Source organism: Lichenostomus cassidix, chromosome 12 (assembly GCF_008360975.1).
Source record: "Lichenostomus cassidix isolate B80296 chromosome 12, HeHo_3.0, whole genome shotgun sequence".
NCBI lineage: Eukaryota > Metazoa > Chordata > Aves > Passeriformes > Meliphagidae > Lichenostomus > Lichenostomus cassidix.
In genome coordinates, this window is record NC_139493.1 from 8,916,908 (window position 1) to 8,939,308 (window position 22,401).

Consider the following 22,401-nt stretch of genomic DNA (forward strand, 5'->3'; position numbering starts at 1 on the left):
ACACCACACAAACTGATTAAAATGTTCCAGATTCATTCCTTTCCCAGGAAGAATGTCAGGAGATGACCCAGCTCAAAAATAAAAGCTTTGGTCTAAGCAGCTTACAGAGTGGATAAGAAAACAGAACATGAGAGAACAGAGAGCCAAAACAAGTTCATTTATTAGGTAAACAGAAAGGACAGGAAATCTTATCACCTGGCTGTGTCAAAACTAATTGGTAATTATGTATGTAAAAAGCCCAGTACAATAATGTTGCAGTGACTGGCAAGAATCAAGTGGGTTTTAAGAAGTGGGGTCAAGTGTCTTCTGAGACTTGTCATGGAAGAGAAAGTGTTTTGTAGCACACAGCCTGGCCTTCAAAGTTTTCTTGTAAAAACTACTACACACACACACACACACACACAAAGAGAGACTGGGAAAACTAAAGATATGGGTATTTACCTGGTGCCAAGTATAGAAAACTGAATCGCATTAAAGCAGATTAACTGGTGCAACCTACAGGAAAAGGGCTTACAGGCTCATGGGAAACTAACACTTCACTCAGACTTACTGAGCTATTCTGTCCCAAAAAGAGATCGGCCTTCCTGCATTAAAATAAAATCTTCCCTCCAAGCTTTAAGGCCAATCTGATGGATGACTGCTCTCATTCAAATTTCAATGGAAACTGACTGCTCTATCTGATCTATTCTAAAAAAATCCATGAGATAATCCAAGGACCTCTCCACTGGATGGCCCTTGGCTCTGCAAGTTACTGCACTATCTTAACATTTAAAGCATTCTCAGGAAATTTACACTTGGAAGATTCATGTCTCTGATTAGAAGACAGGTTATTATGATATTGGTGAGCAAAGAAGAACAGGGAATTCCTATCTCCAATACATTTGTTGGCTGGTAAAAGGATAAGAGCAATTTTTCTGGGTTTCTTCCTTGGGTTTCTGGTCGGTTGATTGTTTTAATTGTGTATTTGCATTTTTGTTTGGATTTTTTTCTTGTTTATTTAAATTAATGAATTAAGAGCCAGAACAGCTCCATTCACATGCATAGAACATTCTAATCCAGGCAGCAATCCCAAGAGCCATAAACAGCACAAGAAAAAAAACACCAGCTCTACTGAGTACAGATGAAGGCTGAAAAAGGACTGTGTTATCCAAGATCCCAGAGCTCTAAGATATATTCTGATCAAGAAGACTGTTTAAGACAACAGTCATTTGGGAGCACAAAGATTTCCTAAATATGTGCCAATAGTACTGTTGGTGGTCTACTTCTCTTACTAAATTTTGCAACTTGATCCTACCCTTTTCCCCACATGGTAACATGTTTATGAAACCATACACAGAACAAACACCTGTTGACAAATCTAACCCAGCAAAAATGATCAAGTTTTAAGAAAAATCAGGTTCTGGTTCATGGTATGATTGAGTTGAAGATATCTCTGCACATTGCAAGGGGGGTAGGACTAGGTGACCTTTGAAAGTCCCTTCCAACTCAAACTATGCTATAGTTCTATATAGTGCAATAAATTCTTGTACTGGCAATAAGGAAGGGCAGCAGGAACAAAGGTGCAATTACCTTTTTGGAATCCGGTGCGGACAGTTTTGTTAATGGTGTGTTTTAGACTATAGAACAGCCCTGAAAGTAACAGTTAAACCTTTCAATAAGGAAACAAATCTATCGTGTATCTCCTAATCTGCAGCACCCTAATATAAATCGTGTGATGTGGAGTCAGCCTGGGTGATTTTTTACTCTTTTTTTTGTGCTGCTGTTAATCAAATTACTGTAGATCACTGTATGTTGGTATTTGTGTTCAAACAAGTGAAATGACCAACTGGACCTGTTGGTCACTGACTGAAGCAAATCCTAAGGGAGATGATACCCAGACAGAGAGAGGTACTTGCCCGTCGGCTGTGGACCAAGGCTCCCTGTTCATCTACAGGCTCCTCTTTCTCCCCTTCTTGTTTCTCCTCCTTCTCTGGCACCTGAGAGAGAAACCCAGATTTAGTAACCCAGTACTGTTGTAAAGTTATCAAGATTTCTATGGTAATTTAAGGTGCTAAAGGTTCAAAAAAAGGCTTCCCACTGTTTCTGCTCTTCACATTCCAATGCTATTGGATCAGACTCCTGCAGCACTGAATTGTAACATATGTACCAAGGGGCCAAAGGTTTTACCTCATTGTCGCTGACTGCTGCAGGTCCCTCAGGAACTTCCTCAGTTTGCTGACCGCTGTTCTCATCGGATGCAATGCTCTGCTGTTCCATTTCTAGCTCCTTTCGACGGGCCTTTCGCCGGCGTGTTTCTGCCCCAATCAGTGTGCCTAAAACAGGTGGAGGTAGGTGTTCTGCAGCATTTGGGCTACGTTTCTGCACAGGGCAATTCCGGTTCCCCTTGTGACACGCACAGTCCACTTTATAATTGCTGCTCCAAAACACAAACATAATTCATGTCACTCTTCATTTCTCAACCCTTGCACAGAGACATTCAATGCATCTCCTACTAAACATCTCACCACGTGCCAAAGCAAGGGACAGCAGGCTACCTTATGGCCTCTATTGTAGAACATGCCAGCAGAACTGGACAGAATAGCCGGGAAATGCAATTCAGTAGAAAACGGAGCAATATGTAGAATGCGAGGAAAGGGCTGGAGGAAGATGTCCAGTCCAGGAGGGCAGTGGAGAGCTCCTGGGCGAGGTGAAGGACTCACCAGATGTTGTACTCATAGTCAAAGGCGATGGTAACCTCTGTGTCCTTGGCAATGGTGGCAACAGCATAGATGCACAGGTGGATCATCCCATCAGCAATCACATGACGAACCTTGTTAAACAAAGTAGAAAGAAACTGATGTCACCACAGGTTGCATTTCCTGCTTTCAAAAGGGAAGCCTTCTTCTGCGAAGTAGCTCTTATCTACTCCATGAATAATTATCCCAAATTCTCCACAGGGAAAAGCCTGCTTCACTGCTCTTTTCTCATCCGGTGCTTTTCCACTTACATCTACTACTACCTGTTTACCCTAAGTATCATTATGCAGCCAGAGGAAAGACATATATATAAAAAAAAAATTTCTCTTTCAAAAAAGAACCCCTCATGTTCCCAAACTTTCTCATATTCCAAGTATAAACCATCAAACAAGCAAGCGACACAGAGAATTTACCCCATTTAGTGCATTTTAAGTCAGGAAGAGCACTAAGCCTATGTAAAACATGCATTTGCAATTACAGTGATGACGAAGACAGCATTTACCTCTGCATTTGGAGTGCAAGAGCGCCTGATGAACCTGGCATCATTACCAAAGGTGCGGGCATCGACACACATCTCAACACCATTGAACTTGGAGTAGAACAGCACAAAGGGATATGGCCTGGAGAAGCAACAGAACATCTCAATCTCAAAATACCCACAGCACTGTTGTTAACAGGTATCCCTCACTTCACTGGAAGCAGCACTTCCATCAGCACTATTGCTCTGGGGGCTTATGCACTTCCATCAATTTAAGAGTTCTATTTCAGAGGGTTTGGTCCATCAGCAGAGCATCAAGCTGAGGTGATATATCTGATTTCATATTTCTATGGGCGGCACAGCTGACAGGGCCCTGTAAGTGAGCATTATCCTACAGAGACACCAGTCTCTGTGCCACGATGCTCTCACAGCAATCATTTCATAGTACTCTTACTTTTTGAAGAAATGCCCATTGACCTCGAATTGCTGTCGTAACATAACCTTCCCTCGATACTCAATTATAAGGGTATCTAGTGCCAAGTCTCTTGCTGCCCTCAGGATCTTCCGGTGCTTCTGAACCCGAGTCACCCTTCCCAGCTGCAGCTGTAACAAAAACCAGAGCAAAAGAAGAGAATTTGAACCAAAGGCCTCTAACTCATGAAGAATATTTTACCTACCTAAAAAGAAAAAAAAATAATCTAATAGTAACACACAGAAACTCTGCCAGGTGAATAGATTGTTCATTCTGTAACAATTTAGTAATGGCCAGTAACCTTAATAATATTTATCAAAAGCAAACAGTATTTATTCCTTTCCTTCAACAATAGCCTGACAAATCTATCAGACTGAGTATTTCAGTCTAGCAGCTAGGACGCATAACCAGACCTGTCACTTGCTAGTAACTGGGAGTTGCTCTGCAATTATGGCCATTTTCACAGCCAGAATAATTCAGATCTTCCCTAAATTGTGGGTTGTCACACATTCAGAGGAAAAAATGCAAGCTTTTCCTTCTGCAGAGGATGGTAAGTTCTAGCTAACAGGCCAAAGGCTTAAGCTGGCAATTTCCATCTCCATCCAGAAACTTCTCTACATCTCTCTGCTCAGCCAGTGCTGTTGATTTCTAGTTTCTTTTCTAACATGAGGAAATAAATTTTTAACAAAGTAGTGACAGCTTGTGGAAACATCTTCATGTTAAAATCTACAGCTCTATTACAATGGATTTTCACAACAATGTGTCTCGACAGTATGAAACCACAACATTCTTTAAGCACAGACATCCAAATATGACATATTTTATGGAATAATGGAAGGGATATTAAAAGCACTAGGGCATAGGAAAGACTTATTCAATTTTAAAAAAAGTACTTTTCCTCCTTAACAAATTGAACCTCTCTGCAAGTAAAGATTATGTGAAGATGACTGGCTGCCTCACCACCAGTGCTGCTGTGCCTGTTCCATCCTAAGCATTCTATTCACTGCTTATAAAGACCCACTTTTGACAGTTTTCCAAAGTGAACTGAGGCAAAAGTGTTCTGACTTAATAATGACAATCATGGATCTAAAGTAGGAGTAAACCCCAAAATTTTACTAAAAGCAAGTTCCCAACTTTTCCTGAGAAGACTCTCATTAGAAACAGCTACTGAGCACTCAGCTGAAATGGATAAAAATAAGTTTAAGAAGGGGCTCAGCCTAGACAATGACAGAACACACAACGTTTTAACCTAATGAAAATAAAGTTAATGTCTTACAGCAGCAGTCAGAACTGGGAACCCAGGCTCATTTGTTATACTTTCTCACCTAAGCTGGCCCTATGCACAAGGACTGGACTAGATGACCTTCAGTGGTTCCTCCCAAACTACACTGTTCTACTACTCTATCAATACTAAGAGTATCAATGAGATCGTATCTTTCAGAGATGCAAGTTAATGTCTGGCAGCCTTCACTCTCACCTTTGCCCCATGACTGACTTGTATTACTCTTCACCTCATGCCAGAAAACAGCTTGGGGAACATAGGTGGGATAAGGTGAGGTGGTGAGAGGAGGAGAAAGTCCATACAGAAAAGAGAAGCTCTGCATCTGTAAAACTTATTTATCTGAGTTTGGTGAAACAGGAATGATCTCATAGCTCTTCTGGTAAGACATAGCTCAGCTTGTCTTCATTCTCTGAATTTAGAAATACGAAGAGGATTAGCTGCCATGCTTTCATGTGTGAAAAGAACAAATGATTTTATTCATGTCATAGGCTAGGGACTGCTGACTGCTAATCAGCCAAAACTGTTCTGATATGTTTGCAGAGCAACATCTGCATAATACTCAGTGGCTTTATTTTATAAAGGCCCTTTCGCTCTTCACTTCAAAATGTGAAATCAATCAGGGGTTTGAGCTCAAGTCAGCAATTATCAGAGGCAACAAAGGGCAAATACTAACCCTGGGTTTGGTTTGGCAACAACAATCAGGAAAGTGATTCACAGCTTTCAGTTTGTCAAGCAACTGGCAGTAGCCAGGACTAAGATGATTTTATTCATAACACTAAACAGCTTCATATTTTCACAACTCTCCCTTTGCATTGGTAGGACAGCTGAGAACTCATTTATCATAAAATCACAGCATCATTTAGGTACGAAAAGCCCTCTAAGATCGAGTTCAACGGTTAACCCACCACTGTCTAGTCCATCACTAACCCATATCTCTCAGTGCCACATCCAAAAGTCTTTAAAATACTTCCAGGAATGGTAACTGCACCATTTCCCTGGGCAGCCAGTTTGATAACCCTTCTGGTAAAAGAAAAATTACTAAAATGTATTGTAAACCTGCCCTGGTGCAACTTGAGACCACTTCCTCTTGTCTTATCCAAAATATTCCAATGACCAAAATCCCACATTCTCCACGTATAACTCTTAACCCATCTTTCCCTACTCTCCCTGGTTTGAGAATGCTTTTAGGTCACATGTCAATCTTTTTTTCTTTTTTTTTTTAAAGTATATACTTGCACCATTGTTGACCTAAGTCCAACAACTCTCTCAGTTGTTAAGAGTATGCAGGGCATATAAAACATTATTTTTATTCCTTTCTCCTCTCTCCAGAATCTTCATGGTCAAAGAGAGCAGTGACAATACTTCTATACACAGCTGCCAACTGCATATTGACACAGCCTCCTGATTCTTTTCTAGCTCAAAGTACCTATTTTCCCTTATCTCACAGAAAAGCTATTTTTATGTTCAATAATGATACCTAGTTAAAAGACAACTGATGCAAACCAACAAGCCTTCTCAGTTTGCCTGAGAACTCAGCAAAATGAGACAAATGAGTGAAACAAAAATAGAATGCAGCACGTGACAGCACGTGCTCCACACCTGTGCAGGTGCTCTCCTCACAACACTCCACAGCCACCTCCTGAGCAGAGACTACAGGACATAGGAGCTGACAAGCAGCAACGCAGCAGAGCCACCTGGTCTCTCCTCCATGTCCAAGAGGAACTATGTAACCATGAAGTCCCCTGATACCTTCCCAGCATGTGCAATGTAAAGTACCTACCAACAGCTTGTTCAGAGTAACTGCAGCTCACAATGAAGTTTTGCAAATTTCTACCTTTTTGCTTCTTTGGGATGTGTAACATTTGGAGTTTTCTGATTTGAAATGCTGGCCACATTTTCCTATGGGAAAACCTATGTCTGTACTGGGAAGGGAGAGGCTGAGAGAGCATGACAAGAACAAGCACATTTATATATGATATCTTTTACAGTCTTGTGTCCTGCTATACACATATCCAGAAACAGCATGTGTTTTTTTACTTATTTCAGGACTTTTACTAAAACCCATGTGAGGCAGACAGAATTGGTTACATTTAGTCTCAAAAAATATTAAGATTTCTAGAGAAGTAGAACTTTTTCTTCTCTGTATTTCCTCAGCTGCTCTCTTTAGAAAGGCTACTCACATAACCATCAAGAAGAGTTTCTTCCCAACCCCCTCAAAGAAATCTTATTTATTGCAGAACCAGAGGCAAGAATGGAAGAAAGTTTGGTCCAAAGTCCTCTTTCTGCACTCTCCCTTACTGGCAATATCTGTGCTCTGCCTGAAGTGCTTCACCTGCATGAAAGCAGAGGGAAAGGTGGGAGGGAGCATGTGAACTTCACCGAGTCAGTTGATATAAACAAGAATGATTCAAGCACAAACATATACGTGATATTCAGGTTTCTGACTTTGCTCCCTTCCTACAGAAGAGGTGCTCCACTTCTCTTTCAGAGCCCCCCCTTTCAGATGCACCTATCTCCATTCTTCTGGACAAGGAAGCCCCAGGAAAGCCTAAACTGTGTAGGAATGCTGTGCTCTGTTCAATAAAGCACAGATCAGATGAAACAACAGCTAAGCGTGGGGAGGACATAAACCACACAAACACACTGGTTTCTTGTTTCTCCTTGTTTACATGCATTCCATAAAGACGGCAAGACACCAACCACTGCACATCACTGGAAAGTTAGGGAGAGATCAGTTTCCTAAAATCAGTTGTAGCTGTGCAGTATTTGAAAGTTACCAGAGTCCAAATAATCCAAGACGCTGAAATAATGTTGAAAGGTTCTTTAAAATAGCCTTCCACGAGTCAAGAAATAAAAAAATAAATAAATGAAGGGGACTGGAAAACTCAGGTGGAAAGCAAGACATTTCCTATCTCCAGCAAGTGACAGATCTGGTTCTGCCTCAAGTTGTTCAGTGACCAAAGTATTTATGGTAAAATACTTGCTAACCACATCACAGAACTGTGCAAAACATCCCCATCTTAGCATTTGGTCTAATGCAAGTATTTGTGAATCTCTCTCTGTACAGGCATCATTTCTGATTCAGTGTGTATCAAACCTGTACCTGCTGGTCTGAGCTACGATACTGTTCACCCATGCCCTTACCTACTCCACCTCAGTCTTGCTTGTTCTTACCTGCATCTGGGACCCAATAACAGTATTATTGCAGGCCAGCTCTGTTTTGTTGATTGTGTCCAGCATAGCAGTTTTGCCCACATAGTCTTTATTAGAGTTTAGATGACGTTCCAGCAAGTTCTGCACATCAGCACTGTACTGGTTTGTGAAGGCTTCCTCGTACTGGTCTGTCCAGAGGCGTATCCGATTCTCCCACCCTTCAGCTGTGTTTTCATCCAAGGCATGTGCTTCAGAAGGGGAATTCTGCACCAAACAGCAAAGAGTGAATGGATAGTACACAGCAGGAAAACCTATCCACAGTGCTCCAAGCACATGAATATGCTACAAAAAAAGAGCAAATCTGTTACAAGCTCTGTAAGTGCTGGTTGTAAGGACACATTTTTCAGCATCTGCATCCTCCTGAACATTGTACAACAGTGTCCTTAAGAATCTACTGAGATTTCTGTGCAGAACTAGGACCTCTAGAAAGCTGATACTTGGCACTGCTACATAAAAAAAATTAGGCTAGTACATGGCCAGAAAAAAAATGTAAACCACTTTGGAAAAAGAATTACGTACATTAAAAAAGCAAAGGCACAGAACACACAGAGGCAAATAAATCTCATGTAGGCTTGTCCTACAGTCAACCCACTCACATCCAACATAATGCTAGATGATGCTGACTGCTTCCTCAATCTTTGCAGTGACTGATCCAAAAATAGTCCTGAACTTTCTAGCTAAATGGTCACCAGAGTTTCAAGAAACTGAATGTAGAGCGTAAGCTAATACTCAGAGGGTTAAACTGCAAGTCCTAAGCAGAGTAAAGAAGAGAGGGCAAAATCAGGTAATCCGTTTAGACTGTCTTGTAAAGGAGGGGAAAACAGAAGCTGGTAGAAAGAAAAATACTTAAGCTTCATTCTTTACTTGACAGCAGTTGAAGTAGTTCAACAAACATTACAGAGCTCAGTAAGTCAACCAGCTTCAGAAAGCACTGAGACACATATGACACTGAGGTCTTAGTGACAAGGCCAAGTGAAGAGCAATCATTATTTTAATCATATATATCAAAAACAGTAAGAGTTTTCATGCATTTTTACCCTCTCAAGGCACTTGCATACTATGGAGATGGTGCATAGACACACCACAGGATTGTCCTCTCTCCTCTCACCCATGTGATAGAAGCCACTGCTAGCTACAGGACGTGGATCAGGTGGAACTGAGCAAACCTTAAGGCACCCCTTGTGTTTCTAGAAAGACATTTAGCTCACAGTTCAAGTCTACTTTTTTGTCAAATCACCTTCCTATTCAAAGGCAACACCTACCACTATTACAGGAAGTCAGAGATAAATATATTGTCCTTAGTATGAGGATGTGGAGAGAAACACAGCAGAGCTACTAGGGACTCCCAACATTAAACTTGTGAACTACTTTGATGTCCAAGATTGAAATAGCTTTGATGCAATCAGACAATAACTGCCCTCATAGAAGAGCAGCCACAACCAGTTCTACATCCCTTACATCAAACACCTCACTCCCAAGTGCCATGAATCAATCACCTCTCGGAACTGGATTGCATTATCTTAATGGAAGCTATCAGAAGCAAATGGAAGGTTCAAGGGGCAATTCCTGTGATACCCTTTTGAATAGGCCTCCTTGTAGTACACTGTAAGGTTTGAATTTATTACAAGGCTGGTCCCACGATCAGAAATTCCCCAGGCAAACAAAAAGAGACAAAATAAAGGGAAAAAACCCCCACCATTATCATAAGAAAGTTGTCACTTCTACTCACCTTCATCCTCAGAGACTTTCGTGAGCCCTCTCGAAATGCCTGTCCCCCAAACAAGGAGAGAAAAAAACAAAGTATTGTAAATTTCCACAGAATTAGAATCCCAGAACAACACTAAATCTTACTCCAATCCTTAATAAAAGATAGCAAGAATTACAGGAAAACCTACACAAGAAATAATGGACCTGAACAAAAAGAGACACTGCAATGCAAATCCAGTGGAAACTGCTGAAAAACTTGATGGCCAGGATTTCTGAACTAAAAAAGCCTGCCTGACACTTAGGAAAAATGTCAAGATCAAAACCAAAACCATCCTGACTAACCCCACTTGCTTTGATACAAGGAAGGTCCAGCAACAGAATCAAGCTGGTTCACAACAAAAAACCCCTCCAGACCTCACACAGCTCCTGCCCACAGTGTTTTATTTAATTAGTACCTACCAGAAGAACTTCAAGGGAAACCTAACCTGTGGAAAATCATGGTAAAGCTGGCAAATGATGGGAAAGAACCAGCTGCTCACACACTTGCATTCCAGTATAAGCAATTCAAAATTATTTCAGTCCCCAAACCCTCACAAACAAGACAGTAAAGTCATCCCTCAACAAATGTTCATCACTACCTACATAGTTTTCCACACAGGCACTATCTCTGTCCCCGAAGAACAGTGCCAAGGAGCTCTGCAGCCCAAATTCCTCAACAAAGCCTGCTAAAAAATACCATGCTCCCTTCATTTTTCATTCCATTCACAGACTGACCCTTTGCCACAAAGAGACAGACTCCAAAAGCTATTTTCCCAAATCCTAATACAGCAAAAGGAAAAAATACGTAATTGAGTCCAAGCTCTGAGCATGAATGGACAGCATTGGGAAATAAGGGTGGAGTTCTAGCAAGGTAATTTTTAAACCAACAGCCACGTACTCGAGCAGGTCACAAATACAAGGCGTCCCATTATTACACCAGAAAGAGCAATTCCTGACAGGACAAAAGTTTCTTGTCTACTGCCAGATTGTCAACCTGCTCGTAACAACACTGCACAGCATTTGGTAGGAACTGCAGCAGCCCTGTCTCACTCCACATACCTTGATCTTTTTGGCCTTTGGAGCAGTGCGAGCCTTTTCTGTGCTCCTCTTCCTCTTCTTGGGTTTGCTCCTGCGGACGCGGTTGACGGTCAGCGTGATGCTGGTCGGCGTGTGCTGCGTGGCCGTGTACAGCACTGTGGAGGGAGAGAGTTCTTCATCCCAGCTCTCAGTGGCACTGCTGTCCCCGCCTAGGGAGACAAGTGCTTCATTAGCAACAGCTTCTCATCCCTGAGAACACAGCTTACACTTTCATTTTCATCAAGACAACTTGCTGCCCCTGCATAACCCTTCCTTGACAGAACTATACCACCTTTGTTTTCCCACCCGAACTGGGAACAGGTGTCCCAAACTTCTGATATGTCATAGAATGGCACTGATGAAAATTTTCCTTTTCTGTTCACAAGATAATCTGATTTTCCCAAGAGCTAACTGAGGTGAAGCACAAGGAGAGGAGAAAATCCCAGTGGTTGGGAGGCAAAGAACATTAGCAGGCAGTGATCACAGTTAGATGATTACAGAATCCAAAAGACAAAGGTCTTGAAGAAAGAAAACAAAAGTCACCATTATCAGAATTACAACCTGAAACTCACCTGACACGTTGTCCTGCTTCCGGCGGCGGAGTCTGATCACCTTCCCCCTGCTCATTCCTCTGCCAAAGGAGAATGCACAATTGAAGCTGGTTTGTAGGAGTAAAGTCACTTGAAATTCAACAGGATGTCACAAGATGCGTGCCCTCAGTGGGGCCCAGGATGATAAGAACATCGATTTAACATCCTCATCTCCACTCCTGGTGCCACCAACACTTGTCAGGCTGACAACGCAAAGGAGGAGGGTCAATAGTGGGTAAAGCACTGGAAAGAATGCTCCAGTTAGCAAAAGGAAGTCTTTCCCACAGCCCAAAGGTGACATGGTTCAGTATGAGCAGTCAACACAAGCAGCAGCCCTGATCTGCACTGCACCAAAGCTTACCTGCACTTTTCACACTTGAGGAGGAAACCATCTTGGGAGACACTGCAGTGGCACCAAGTGGGAATTGATTCTCCTTCTGAGGAGCTCTCACTATCCCCGGAGTTCTCCTCATCAGGCGAGTGCAGGCCATTCAGTTCTGCACGAGGTATAATGGTCTGGACAGGAGGAGAGGCTGGCGGCGTTGGAGGAGGAGGGGCTCCATAGTTATGATCCTGAAAACGAGTATTTGCAGTACTACTTTTAACATGAAGATACGATGCCTAGAAACTGAAGTCCCAAATCCACAGTTCCCAGGTTAATATTTAACTGGTGTAAAACAATAGCCTGAATTCCTCAGCCTACCAAGAAGGTACAGTAATAGCTCTGAAACATGTAAATTATTTCCTTCAGCACCAGTGAATTAAACTCAAAACCTATGAAAACAACCAGGCTCTTTCAACATTAGCTGTTGTACTGCTAATAATCTGAGATGACATCAGTGTTTAAACAGTGGAACCACCTGCCCTGAGATGTTGTGGAGTTTCTGTCTGTTGAGATATTCAAAACTCAACTGGACATGGTCTTGGGCAACCTGCTCAAGCAGAGCCAGTTTGAACAGGGAGGTTGGATTAAGTGATTTCAAGAGGCCCCTTCCAACCTCAGTGATTTCATGACACCCTGTTCATCCCACAGCTTCAAGCTATGCTCCCACTCTTCCTGACCGCTCCTTGATTCTCGTTGTTTTAAGTTACCACTATGAAAATCTGAGCTGCTGAAACAAGTATAAATAGTGCACAATAAACCAAATGGGGCATAAAATTACCACCAGGAAAATATTATATATTCATATATAGTCACACTTCATTCATATACTTCATTCAGTTAAAAATCTATCACCTAGAACGCTAATAAAGCTTGCTGTAGAGTATGCAAGACTTCACAAACAATAAACACAGAAATGAAAAATGTATGGCAGAACTCAGCTCTGACTTAGTGTTCCCTAATAAATAAGCCAAAACTCCTAAGACTTAACAGGCAAAGAACTATGGAACAAGGAGAAAAGAGTAAAAGTAGACAGTAAAGAGCTGATTCACTGCAGAGAGAGTACTCACTGCGTAAGGCAGCCCGCGATAGCTGTGTTTCTGGGTGGCCCCATAGCCGTGGCTGGAGTACACATTCTTCTCACTGACAGCTGGACTAGCTTCCACAGACTCTGGGCTGCAGAAAGGGCCAGAAGTAAAACCCATCAATACAACATCATTTTTTTAATGCCAGTATTTCACTGCTCTTTCCTATTGAACACATGAGCTCAAAACAAAGAAATTTCATTAAATCGAGGTGGTGTTATGTGTTTCACCAAGCATCATGTGTGCAGAAGCTGTACAGGATGAACCTGCTTTCAGAAGGAAGGAACTGAGTAAGGGCCACCCTATATAACTCATTGAACTGGGTCTCAATCTGAGAAGTTAAAAAGATAATTAGCATGTAAGAAGCTCAGTTTCCTTATTGTTGAGGAAATTGGGTCTAGTTCAGCATTCGCATTTGAACCCAGCTAGCCTAATCTCAAAGCCACTGAACAGTACTGCCATTTTATCTCTGCAACAGCTTATTTCAACTGCAGCTAAGCAGCTTTCCTGCACCTGCGCTTGTTTCTCTCTCCCTCAGATACCAATTGTTACTGAGTCCAACGTCCTGTGATAAAGCCTGCATGAAACCTGCAGCTATCCCGACAGCAACTACTACCAGGAATTGGATATTCCTGTTACAAAGAGGCAACAAAATCCATGACCTGGACAGACAGTGGCCACAGACAGATCAGATTCACCCTGTGCTTTCTATACAGCAACCTGCAATGAGCAGAACAGGAAATCTGCTACTGAGGTACAATGCACTCTTCCACCACAGGGTGGTGAAAAAAAACAGCTAAAAATCAAAGGTGTATCCTCAGCAGAAAGCTGCAGAAATCCTACTCAGAGAAGGGACAGCTGCAATTCAATGCAGGGGATATTAGATAATGAGGCTACAGACAGAACATCAGCAAGGAAACACGCTGTCTTCTGTTACAAGCAGAAGATACAAGTCAGATAACCTCTTCACAGGTCAGAAGTAGGGCCTGCATCAGGATACAGCGGAATATTACTGAATCACGTCTGCAGATGAAATCTTCATCAAAATCATAGCATGGAGCTGAGCAAGCAGGGAAGAAAAATACAGAAAAGGAAAACTTTACCTTGGAGCTTTGCTGCTCTGGTGAGATCTCACAAGATTCTCAGTGGGTCCTACATGGTCAGCATGAATCAGGCACCATCAAACAATGGCCAGCAATCACGCGTGGGGCATGCTTAGGCACCACCCAAGAACAGTAACCCCTTGCCCTTTGGACTTCCTATTAGCTCTTGAAATCTCTGCTGCACTGAAGTTTGCTCCACCCTGCCACTCAACCTCATCTGTTCTCCAAGGCACCAAGCTCTGAGCTTCTGGCTTATTCTGGAGTAAGGTGGATCTGTCTTTGCAACATAAAGGAGCAATAATTTATTGTACAAAGAACTGCAGAAAGTAGAAGACCTTACACTTATGCAAACAACACTTCTGTAGCTCAGGATTTAGGTGCATGACATGATAAATTCTGCTGGTTTTCAATGTGACTACAGCCAGCTAAACTGTCAGAAGCAGGAAATATAGGTAGTGATTTCTCTCAAAGGATATATTTCTTAATAAAAGGTACCATGTAGAGCGTGCCACATAATCCAGCCTTTGCAACATTCCTTTAGGACTTCCATATTGGTACAGTGTTAAATCCACTCAGGTTCAATCATATTTTCAAAAACAGTATTGGAAAGTAAAGAGCCTAAACAGTCTAAGCAGCAGATATGTCCTCTGTCCAAGTCACCCACATTCCTAACCACAGTCAGTCTGGAATACCAGCAATACTGCCGCAAGCATTAGCAATAAAACTTCAGGATTGTTGGTGCAACGGTGTCCAGGGGCAACAACGCTGGGGCCCATGCTTCCTCAGCAGCAGCACGCCAAGGATACTCCACTACCTCCAATATGCAGTCAGACTAACACAGCAGAACTACTCTGCAGCCTCCCTGTCACTCTCAGATGAACAGCAACACCCTACACCATTTTCACCCCCTCTCTGCACCAGGGGCCGGGGAAGATGCTAAAGCTCAGCCTGTAAAGAGGATCAGGTAGTTTTCCTTTTACCTTCCCCACTGCCTTTGTGATGCACATCTTGGAAATCAATCCCTTATAAGAGGTACAAAGCTCAGGTACCCCAGACTTCATGCATCAAACCAGAGAGTTTCAAAGGCAAAGTGAAGGATAGCCTTAACTTTGAACAGACCCACGAAGGACACTTCAGCAGTAACAGTGCATCGATGCAAAGTCTGGAGAATAAAGTCCTGGCATTGACAATTTTTAGAAAACAGGCAGAGAAACCAATTCAGAAGTCTTCAAAAGCCTTTTTTCAAAGCACTCCAGCCTAGCCTCAAGTTGGACCTACAAATTTCTTACAAGGGAGAAAGAAAATGCTTTGCAGAAGGTTTACAGTCAGTCTTTTTGATATTTAAACACTACAAGGGACACATGCGCAGATACATCTGGCTCTTGTCCCTACCATGCTCAGCTCTGAAAGCAAAGTACATGAGCAAACTATTTAGCACTCTTCCTCCTGTCATAAACAGTTTAAAATTCCTGCATGTTGAGTCTTCAAAGTGCTGCTGTGGGAGAAGCAGGGTGACAAGCAATACTGAATGCTAGATCTTGAAAAGTGAAGGATCATGTAACCACTGCAGATGAGTGACTTAGTAGATTCTGATTCCCCATTTAAAAACAACATGTAAAAATGTGGGCTTTAGGATGGAATGAAGCATCACAAAGAAGAATGCCTAGAATGGGGCCAGTGCCAAGACAGACAAAAAAGAGCATTAGCAGTCTTGCAGAGAGTGCGACTGTGTAGTCAAACTCTATGCATAGTCAAATCAGGGTGAGATGGAAGGGAAAAACAATGATTCATACCTTAGCCCACTGCTCTTACAGTTCAAAATTAATGGAGTCTGGAGCAATTTCTGTTTTACACTGATCCATCTGACATACAGATATTTGCACAGTAGGTACCTTTAAATAATACATGGGAGAAATCTATCTCCAAAATGTCATTTGTAAATTTTTGTAAAGAGATACTACAGCCCATGTTTCAAAGACGGATGCAGGCAAGCAGGAGGTAGAAGCACAGAGAAATAACTTCAGCCCTCACTCTCGTCCCCAATAAAAACATAGTCTCATCTGAGCTGACATCATTCTAACAAGGGTTTTAAGAAGAGATCACAATGCAGTATTTCCCAATTTTGAAATGGTCCTGACTCTGCAGAAGCAGAGTCTTTCAAAAGAAATGGTGAGTCCCCTCCAACAGGCCTCAGAGATACAGCAGCAGTGAGAGCTCTGCACATGGTCCTGTGGTGGGGACTCTGAAGGATGCTCTCTGAGGTACGCTCCTTGGAGCCTGCTCAGGGGCAGGAACAAAATAAAGGTGCCTACACAGGCTGATGCTGTCTCACATCTCTGTCACGCTCCAAAGGTGTCCACAAATCAGTCATACGAGACTGGTACCAAGTCTGAGCTAGTAGGCTCTACTGAAAGGAAGGTTCAGCACACTGATCCCTCACATTACAGCTGTTGGAAAAGGAGCTGGCTTGTACCTTGCCAACGTCAAGCCTGGGTACAGCAAACACACGACTGCCTGTACTTGAGCATAGACTTACTAGTCAAGCGGATATAAAACCCATGGTTGAGTGCCTCATACTGTTGGAATTCTCCTTTTCTCCATATTCTCTGTCACACTTACCAATTTCCATAACACTGCATTTGTTAACACCCATCTCTCGCACAGCCAGCAGACCAGCAGCCCTTTTCTCCCGAGTGGAGAAAGCATCGGCACCAATCCTACAGCCCCACTCCAGGTCAGCCCTCTGGCACCCTCCCGTTCTCCTTTCTCCTCATCCGTGGGGTAACACTCACTCCGATCCTGCAGCCATGTCGGAGTAGGACGTATCTGGTGTGGTGACTCCCAGAGGGATTGCAATGCTCATGACGCCCGTCGGGGATCACGGAGTCCAGAGGGCAGCGACTGGCCGCTCCGAGGGCGGAGAGGAGCCGCAGAGCCTCGGCCAACACGTCACGGACATGGGGAAACCTACCAGGGTAGAAACAAAGCATTGCATCTCTGTTATGGGATGAGGTCTCCCTGTATGCCCCTAAAGAAGGCTTTCACAGCAAAGAAAAGCAGAAATAGATTTCCATCAGTGACATGCCACATCATTTTTACTTTGTCTTCATACGTGGGGGCAGGGAAGAGGTAGATGGTAGTAGTTTGGTGGGGGGCCTTGGAGTTTTTTTACAGTGTTGGACTGACATGCAATGAGCTGCTTTGCCTTAAAGCTGATAATGATAGCTCCCCCCTCCCCCAAGTAAACTGAGGGCTAATTATCAGATAAGTAATCTATTAGCTCCTTCTGCATATAAGCAGCAGCTGTCACCTATCACCCACAGCCCTCCACCAGCATTTCCTAACTCTTTCCCCAAACACCCTGCAGGCAAAACCCCATCTGTGAGGACAACAAGACAAAGCCAGGGTGGACCGAGCTAAGACCTCTCCCTGGAGATCAGTCTGTATGTGCATTCGCTGGGCCCACAGCACAGGTGAGTGTGACCAGCAGAGCAGCTGCTCTCACACCTCTGATGGCTCGCCTCGGCAACGAGGCTCATCCTGGACTCTGCACTGATGGCTCAGCAAGCCCTGACACCTCCCCAGGGCAGAGCCACGTCCGGGCGCTGGGAACACGGCGGGAGCATGGGCTGTGTGCGGGAGCAGGGTGAGTCACGGCGGCACCGGGGCGCAGCCGCCGGCCGGGCTGGGGAAGCCCGGGCTCCACCTTCCCTGCTGACCACAGCGCTCTGCTACGGCCGTGAGAGAAATCGCCCAGAAACGCAGACTTCCAAGGGTCGGATGGCGGCCGGAGGTGAAACGGGATCAGCTCCTCGTTATGTAAATAACCTCAATAACACAGATGAGTATAAAGGAGCTATTATTCTACGCAGCTCGAGAAAACATCCCCCTCCCCGTCAAAACAGACAGAGAGGCTGCATTTCTGCACGCAGCAAAGGTAGCTCCAAAACCAAAGAAAAATGGTGACAACTTCACCACCCTCTCTGCACATTAAACTTTAAGGGCAGCCTTGAATACTTTCCACAGCCTTTCCCTGGCTCCGGCAGCGCAGACAAGCCAGCCTGCTGTCACATGCTCCCCGGCATCTCGGGGCTCTGCCAGCAAACCCTCCTGGGCTACAGAGAGGCTGTGAGCCAAGTTTTCCTGTGGGTAGTGAATTTCTCACAGGGAACTGCCTTTGGACACCACAGTCCAGCCATTGTTTAACACACAAAGCCCCCAGAAACACAAAAACACACACTCACTGTAAGGGCAGATGAAGACCAGTGAAAGTCAGTTTAAATGCTACATGCTATATTAGCTTTTCCTGTCTTAAAAGGCAGGCCACTTCTCTCGGCACAAGGAAATACTCTCCTTCTTCAGCATACATCCCTGTGAGAAATCTTTCTGACAGTATGACAGGTATACAGTGAATTACAAAAGTAGCACATGAAGATTTTTAAGTGGTCTGTGGCAATTCCCTGTTATGCCCGAAAGCAATGGTCTCACAGGGAGGTGGGAGATGAAAAAGGAAACAGGCAGGACTAAGCTCACAAGCAGTACTAACCCAAGACAGCCTGTGTCCTTGAGTGTGTTTTCTGGAAAAAAAAAAATCAAAAGAAAAATAAAAGGACCTTTTGGAAGTGTCTTATTTACCCTTTCACATGCTTGTGACAAGAGTTGAGATTTCTACACTGACACGAGATGAGACAAACTGCTGCTAAAGTACAGCTAAAAGCTACAGACATCAATCCCTGCTTCACCGAGTCATGTAAAACTCTAGCACAAGGTTAAAATAAAGTTTCTCAGTGTCTGAAGTACCCTTTCCTTTTAATGGACACGGACTCTTCCTCCCCCCACACCCAGTAATCTTTCTAAACACTTGTTTAGATGTTTTTCCCTCTATCTATCTCTTGCCTTTGCCATGACCATACCCAGCTGGCAGCAGACCGGCATTTCATCAGGACAAATTCCAGCCTCCCGCCTGCCTGTGACTCAGCAGAACTGGAGGATTTCAGGTGCAGCTTCTAGACTATAGAGTCACAGGATACCTGGTCAGTTCAGCAGTAACTGGGACAAGTTTTCAGTCACTTCTCGTGGGAAACCCTCTTTCTATCAACACCGTACAAATGCTGCTGCACTGAAAGGGTCTGATAATTCCCATTTTTGGGAAGGAGATTACTGGGGAAACATGAAATACCAAACTGAAAGGTTAAACAAGGCAAATTCCAGTTCAGCCACTTTTGTGTTGACCCAGCAATACTTGCCCAACCATCCCTCATGCTCAGATTTTACTGTTTGGTACTGCTATTTTATGTGTACTTTCAACTGTGACAATGTGACAATTCAAAATGAATTGCTGAGACCAACTTCAAGTGCTGTCCAAGACCTCATCACCTTCAGGCTACATTACAGTCTGGTCTTCATGAAACTTGGCCTGCTAACATGCAAAACATCAGCCTGACAGAAAATGCTGGGGTTGAGATCTAAATATTAATCTATCAAACCGGCCAATTTCTTGTATATTAATTCCCCACGATCCTTCCTACCTCTCCTCCCGAAAATACAGCTGTACAGGAAAAAAAAGAAAAAAAAAAAAAAGAAAAAAAAAAAAGTCACACCCAGTTCTGTCTGCTGCCACTGGAATAAGTTTTATAAAATCCAAAGTCTTAATTCAAGTCTGATGAGCTTTAGACCACAGCACAAACCCATCTCCCTTACAACCCAATTCTTGAAATCAAATGGAAATGGGAATTTTGATGGCCTAACAGATAGATAATACTTAGCTGGTTTTGAAAATGCAGCATTAAAGATATTTTTCCCCCCACATTTGGCGCCTACACACCTGCCTCCTTAACCAGTCATACCAGTATAAAGATACCTGGTCTTCCCCAACATCATCAGAACAGCCCAGAGGAGCAACCACCCACACAGCCACTGCAGCTGGGATCCTCTGCTCTCACTCAGCGCAGGTCACACGCAAAGGGACTAACCCACTGTAAGCAGCTGCCTTAGCTAAACTGTGAATATATTCTCTTCAGTTATTTCAGGTAACATCCTGTATTGACAGAAAGGACTGTAATAAATCTAAGGTGGCCAAGTGAAGGTTAAGCAACACCTTCTGCTGTAACAGTGAATTTAATTTTTGGAACTCTCTTTAGGAGGCAATGGCTGCAGCGCTGCATTGGTTCACTTCCACAGCCACTGCCATCCACATACAAATAAAGCAGATGCAGAAAATTTACTGCTGGATACTCTCTTTATTACTTGTGGTGTTAAAAATCTGTACTAACAGGGACAATCAAGCGTAGTGAGTCAAAGAGCTCACTAGAGCTTCCTCCTTCAAGATGTGGTTGTTCCTGTTTTCACTCGTGTCTCAGTCATACAGACACCCCCAGGCACCCATGGTATGCAACACTTGGTGACACACTACAAAGTATTTGTGAGCATCATGAAAAATTCACCCCCAGACAAAAAACCCTGGGCACAGCCTCACAGACTGCATGTGCTACCTAAATTGAGACTCCATCACCATTTGGTGCTGCTCAGGCGATGCTGTACAATCTCAAGAGGGGACAGAACAGATCCCCTGCACCCTCTCATGGTCACAGACTCAAGGGCAAAGCAGTTACCAAACAGAGGGAGGACTGAGATTCATCCTGTTCCTCTGCAGGGTCAGTGCACAGCTCTGAGTCTGTCCACAGAGAGCCTGAAATACTTTACCACTGTGCATCCAGTGTCTAATGAATTGCCAAGAAAGATAAAAAGGTAACACTGGTACAAACATATCATGAACAAACTGACAAAAGCTTTTTATGATTATACAAAACTTCAATGTGTGAGCCAGAGCAAAGAGAATGGGGAAATGACCTCCATGTATACTGATGGTGACCACTTCTCATTTGCAGATAGCAAAGGACAGACAAACACTTCCCCTACCTTTCCCAACTCCAGTTACTGAAGTCCCCAAGTGGAAACAGATTCCAGACTTTTGATAACCCATGATTACGAGTGTCTAAACAACAACCACCATCATCTTCTCGATGCTCAGCAATGAGCCTCTAAGTCACCTACATAGGATGAGCTCCCTGTATTAAAGAGTTGCACCTCTTTAAGCTCCCACGCCATCACCAGTCATATCAAATTCAAAGCACTTTTTTCTCCTGCACCTCATACTGCCACAGGCCAGTCCAGAGCTGGTGGAAAACTGGTAATAGCAGCTCTGCCATGCAGCTTTTCTTGGCATCCTCTCCACCAGCCTCACCTGGAACACAGACAGCAAGGTCCGATGAGTTCATACTTACATTGTCATCTGCACCAGTGGCAAACCACTTGGCATGTGGAGCATCTTAGCATCTCAGATCTTCTTCATTCATCTTTCCCCCTGGAAATTTCAGAATAACCAAAATCTATGGGACATCTAACATAAACATGTAGAGCTTCCATTACCATGCAGAAAAAGTCCTCTCATCAGCCACTGCTACTCAAATATGAGCACAGTCCACCTGAGTCCAATCAAGCACTGCCTGTACACCCACAAACCTCATGTCAAGGTCAGTTCCTCACAGAAAGGAAAGCACCTTTAGTGCAAACAAAACTAGATCAAGGTTTTTTGTGTTTAACAATTAGCTCAAAAAAATGCATCAAATTCCCTGAATTTCAGACGTGTTCTATGAGGACATCCACACAGACACAGGGGCAGAACAGAGAAATTCTTAAATCATTTAGCTCCATACTTATTCTGAAACAGATTGCTAAAAGTACTTGAACTGTGCCTCAGTCTACCAATATAAATGCTTAGCTCTGATCTGAAAACAAGCTGGGTTCACTAAGAAGCAAGGAAACAACTGTGCCCGTTTTAAAGAATGAAATATTGACATAAGTATTCACTATTATCATTTGATCCATATATCATCTGCCAGAGGGCTGACAAAGCGAGACAGCAATCCATCTATGCCATGGGGTCTGGGAGAACTCAGTCCTAGCCTACAATGGAAAGGATCAAAGTAACAGGCAACACTGGTATTTGTTACTAGCTATGCACACCATGATAACCAAATTATTGACAAGTATAGTGCAATGGTTAAAGATTTATCTTAGGCCATTCTTAAAACTGCCCCCTGGTTTATACGTAGGCAACTATATGCAAACAAAAGAGCTTATACGTACACCTTTGGTTCAGAGTTCATTTTACTCTCTGAGATCTAGAGAACCTTGACAAAGCACTGACAAGAACGACAGCATTTTAAAATTGTAAAA

The 22,401-nt window shown here is 43.3% G+C and overlaps 1 protein-coding gene across 2 annotated transcripts in view; it reads right to left on the bottom strand.

The window, feature by feature from the left end:
* The window catches only part of SETD5 (SET domain containing 5), a 65,155-nt gene that overhangs the window by 22,022 nt on the left and 20,732 nt on the right, over positions 1-22,401 (bottom strand). The window contains exons 2-13 of one of the 2 annotated variants that reach the window (XM_085072536.1): positions 16,956-17,130; positions 13,046-13,151; positions 11,955-12,166; positions 11,576-11,634; positions 10,986-11,173; positions 9,910-9,948; positions 8,142-8,384; positions 3,668-3,816; positions 3,238-3,355; positions 2,700-2,809; positions 2,167-2,413; positions 1,896-1,976 (exon numbers count right to left, since the gene is read on the bottom strand). In XM_085072536.1, coding sequence (XP_084928662.1) covers positions 1,896-1,976; positions 2,167-2,413; positions 2,700-2,809; positions 3,238-3,355; positions 3,668-3,816; positions 8,142-8,384; positions 9,910-9,948; positions 10,986-11,173; positions 11,576-11,634; positions 11,955-12,166; positions 13,046-13,151; positions 16,956-17,026 — 1,623 coding nt within the window. In that variant the 5' untranslated portion in view covers positions 17,027-17,130. The remainder of the gene's footprint in view (positions 1-1,895; positions 1,977-2,166; positions 2,414-2,699; positions 2,810-3,237; positions 3,356-3,667; positions 3,817-8,141; positions 8,385-9,909; positions 9,949-10,985; positions 11,174-11,575; positions 11,635-11,954; positions 12,167-13,045; positions 13,152-16,955; positions 17,131-22,401) is intronic. The other variant, XM_085072535.1, reaches the window with a different exon arrangement.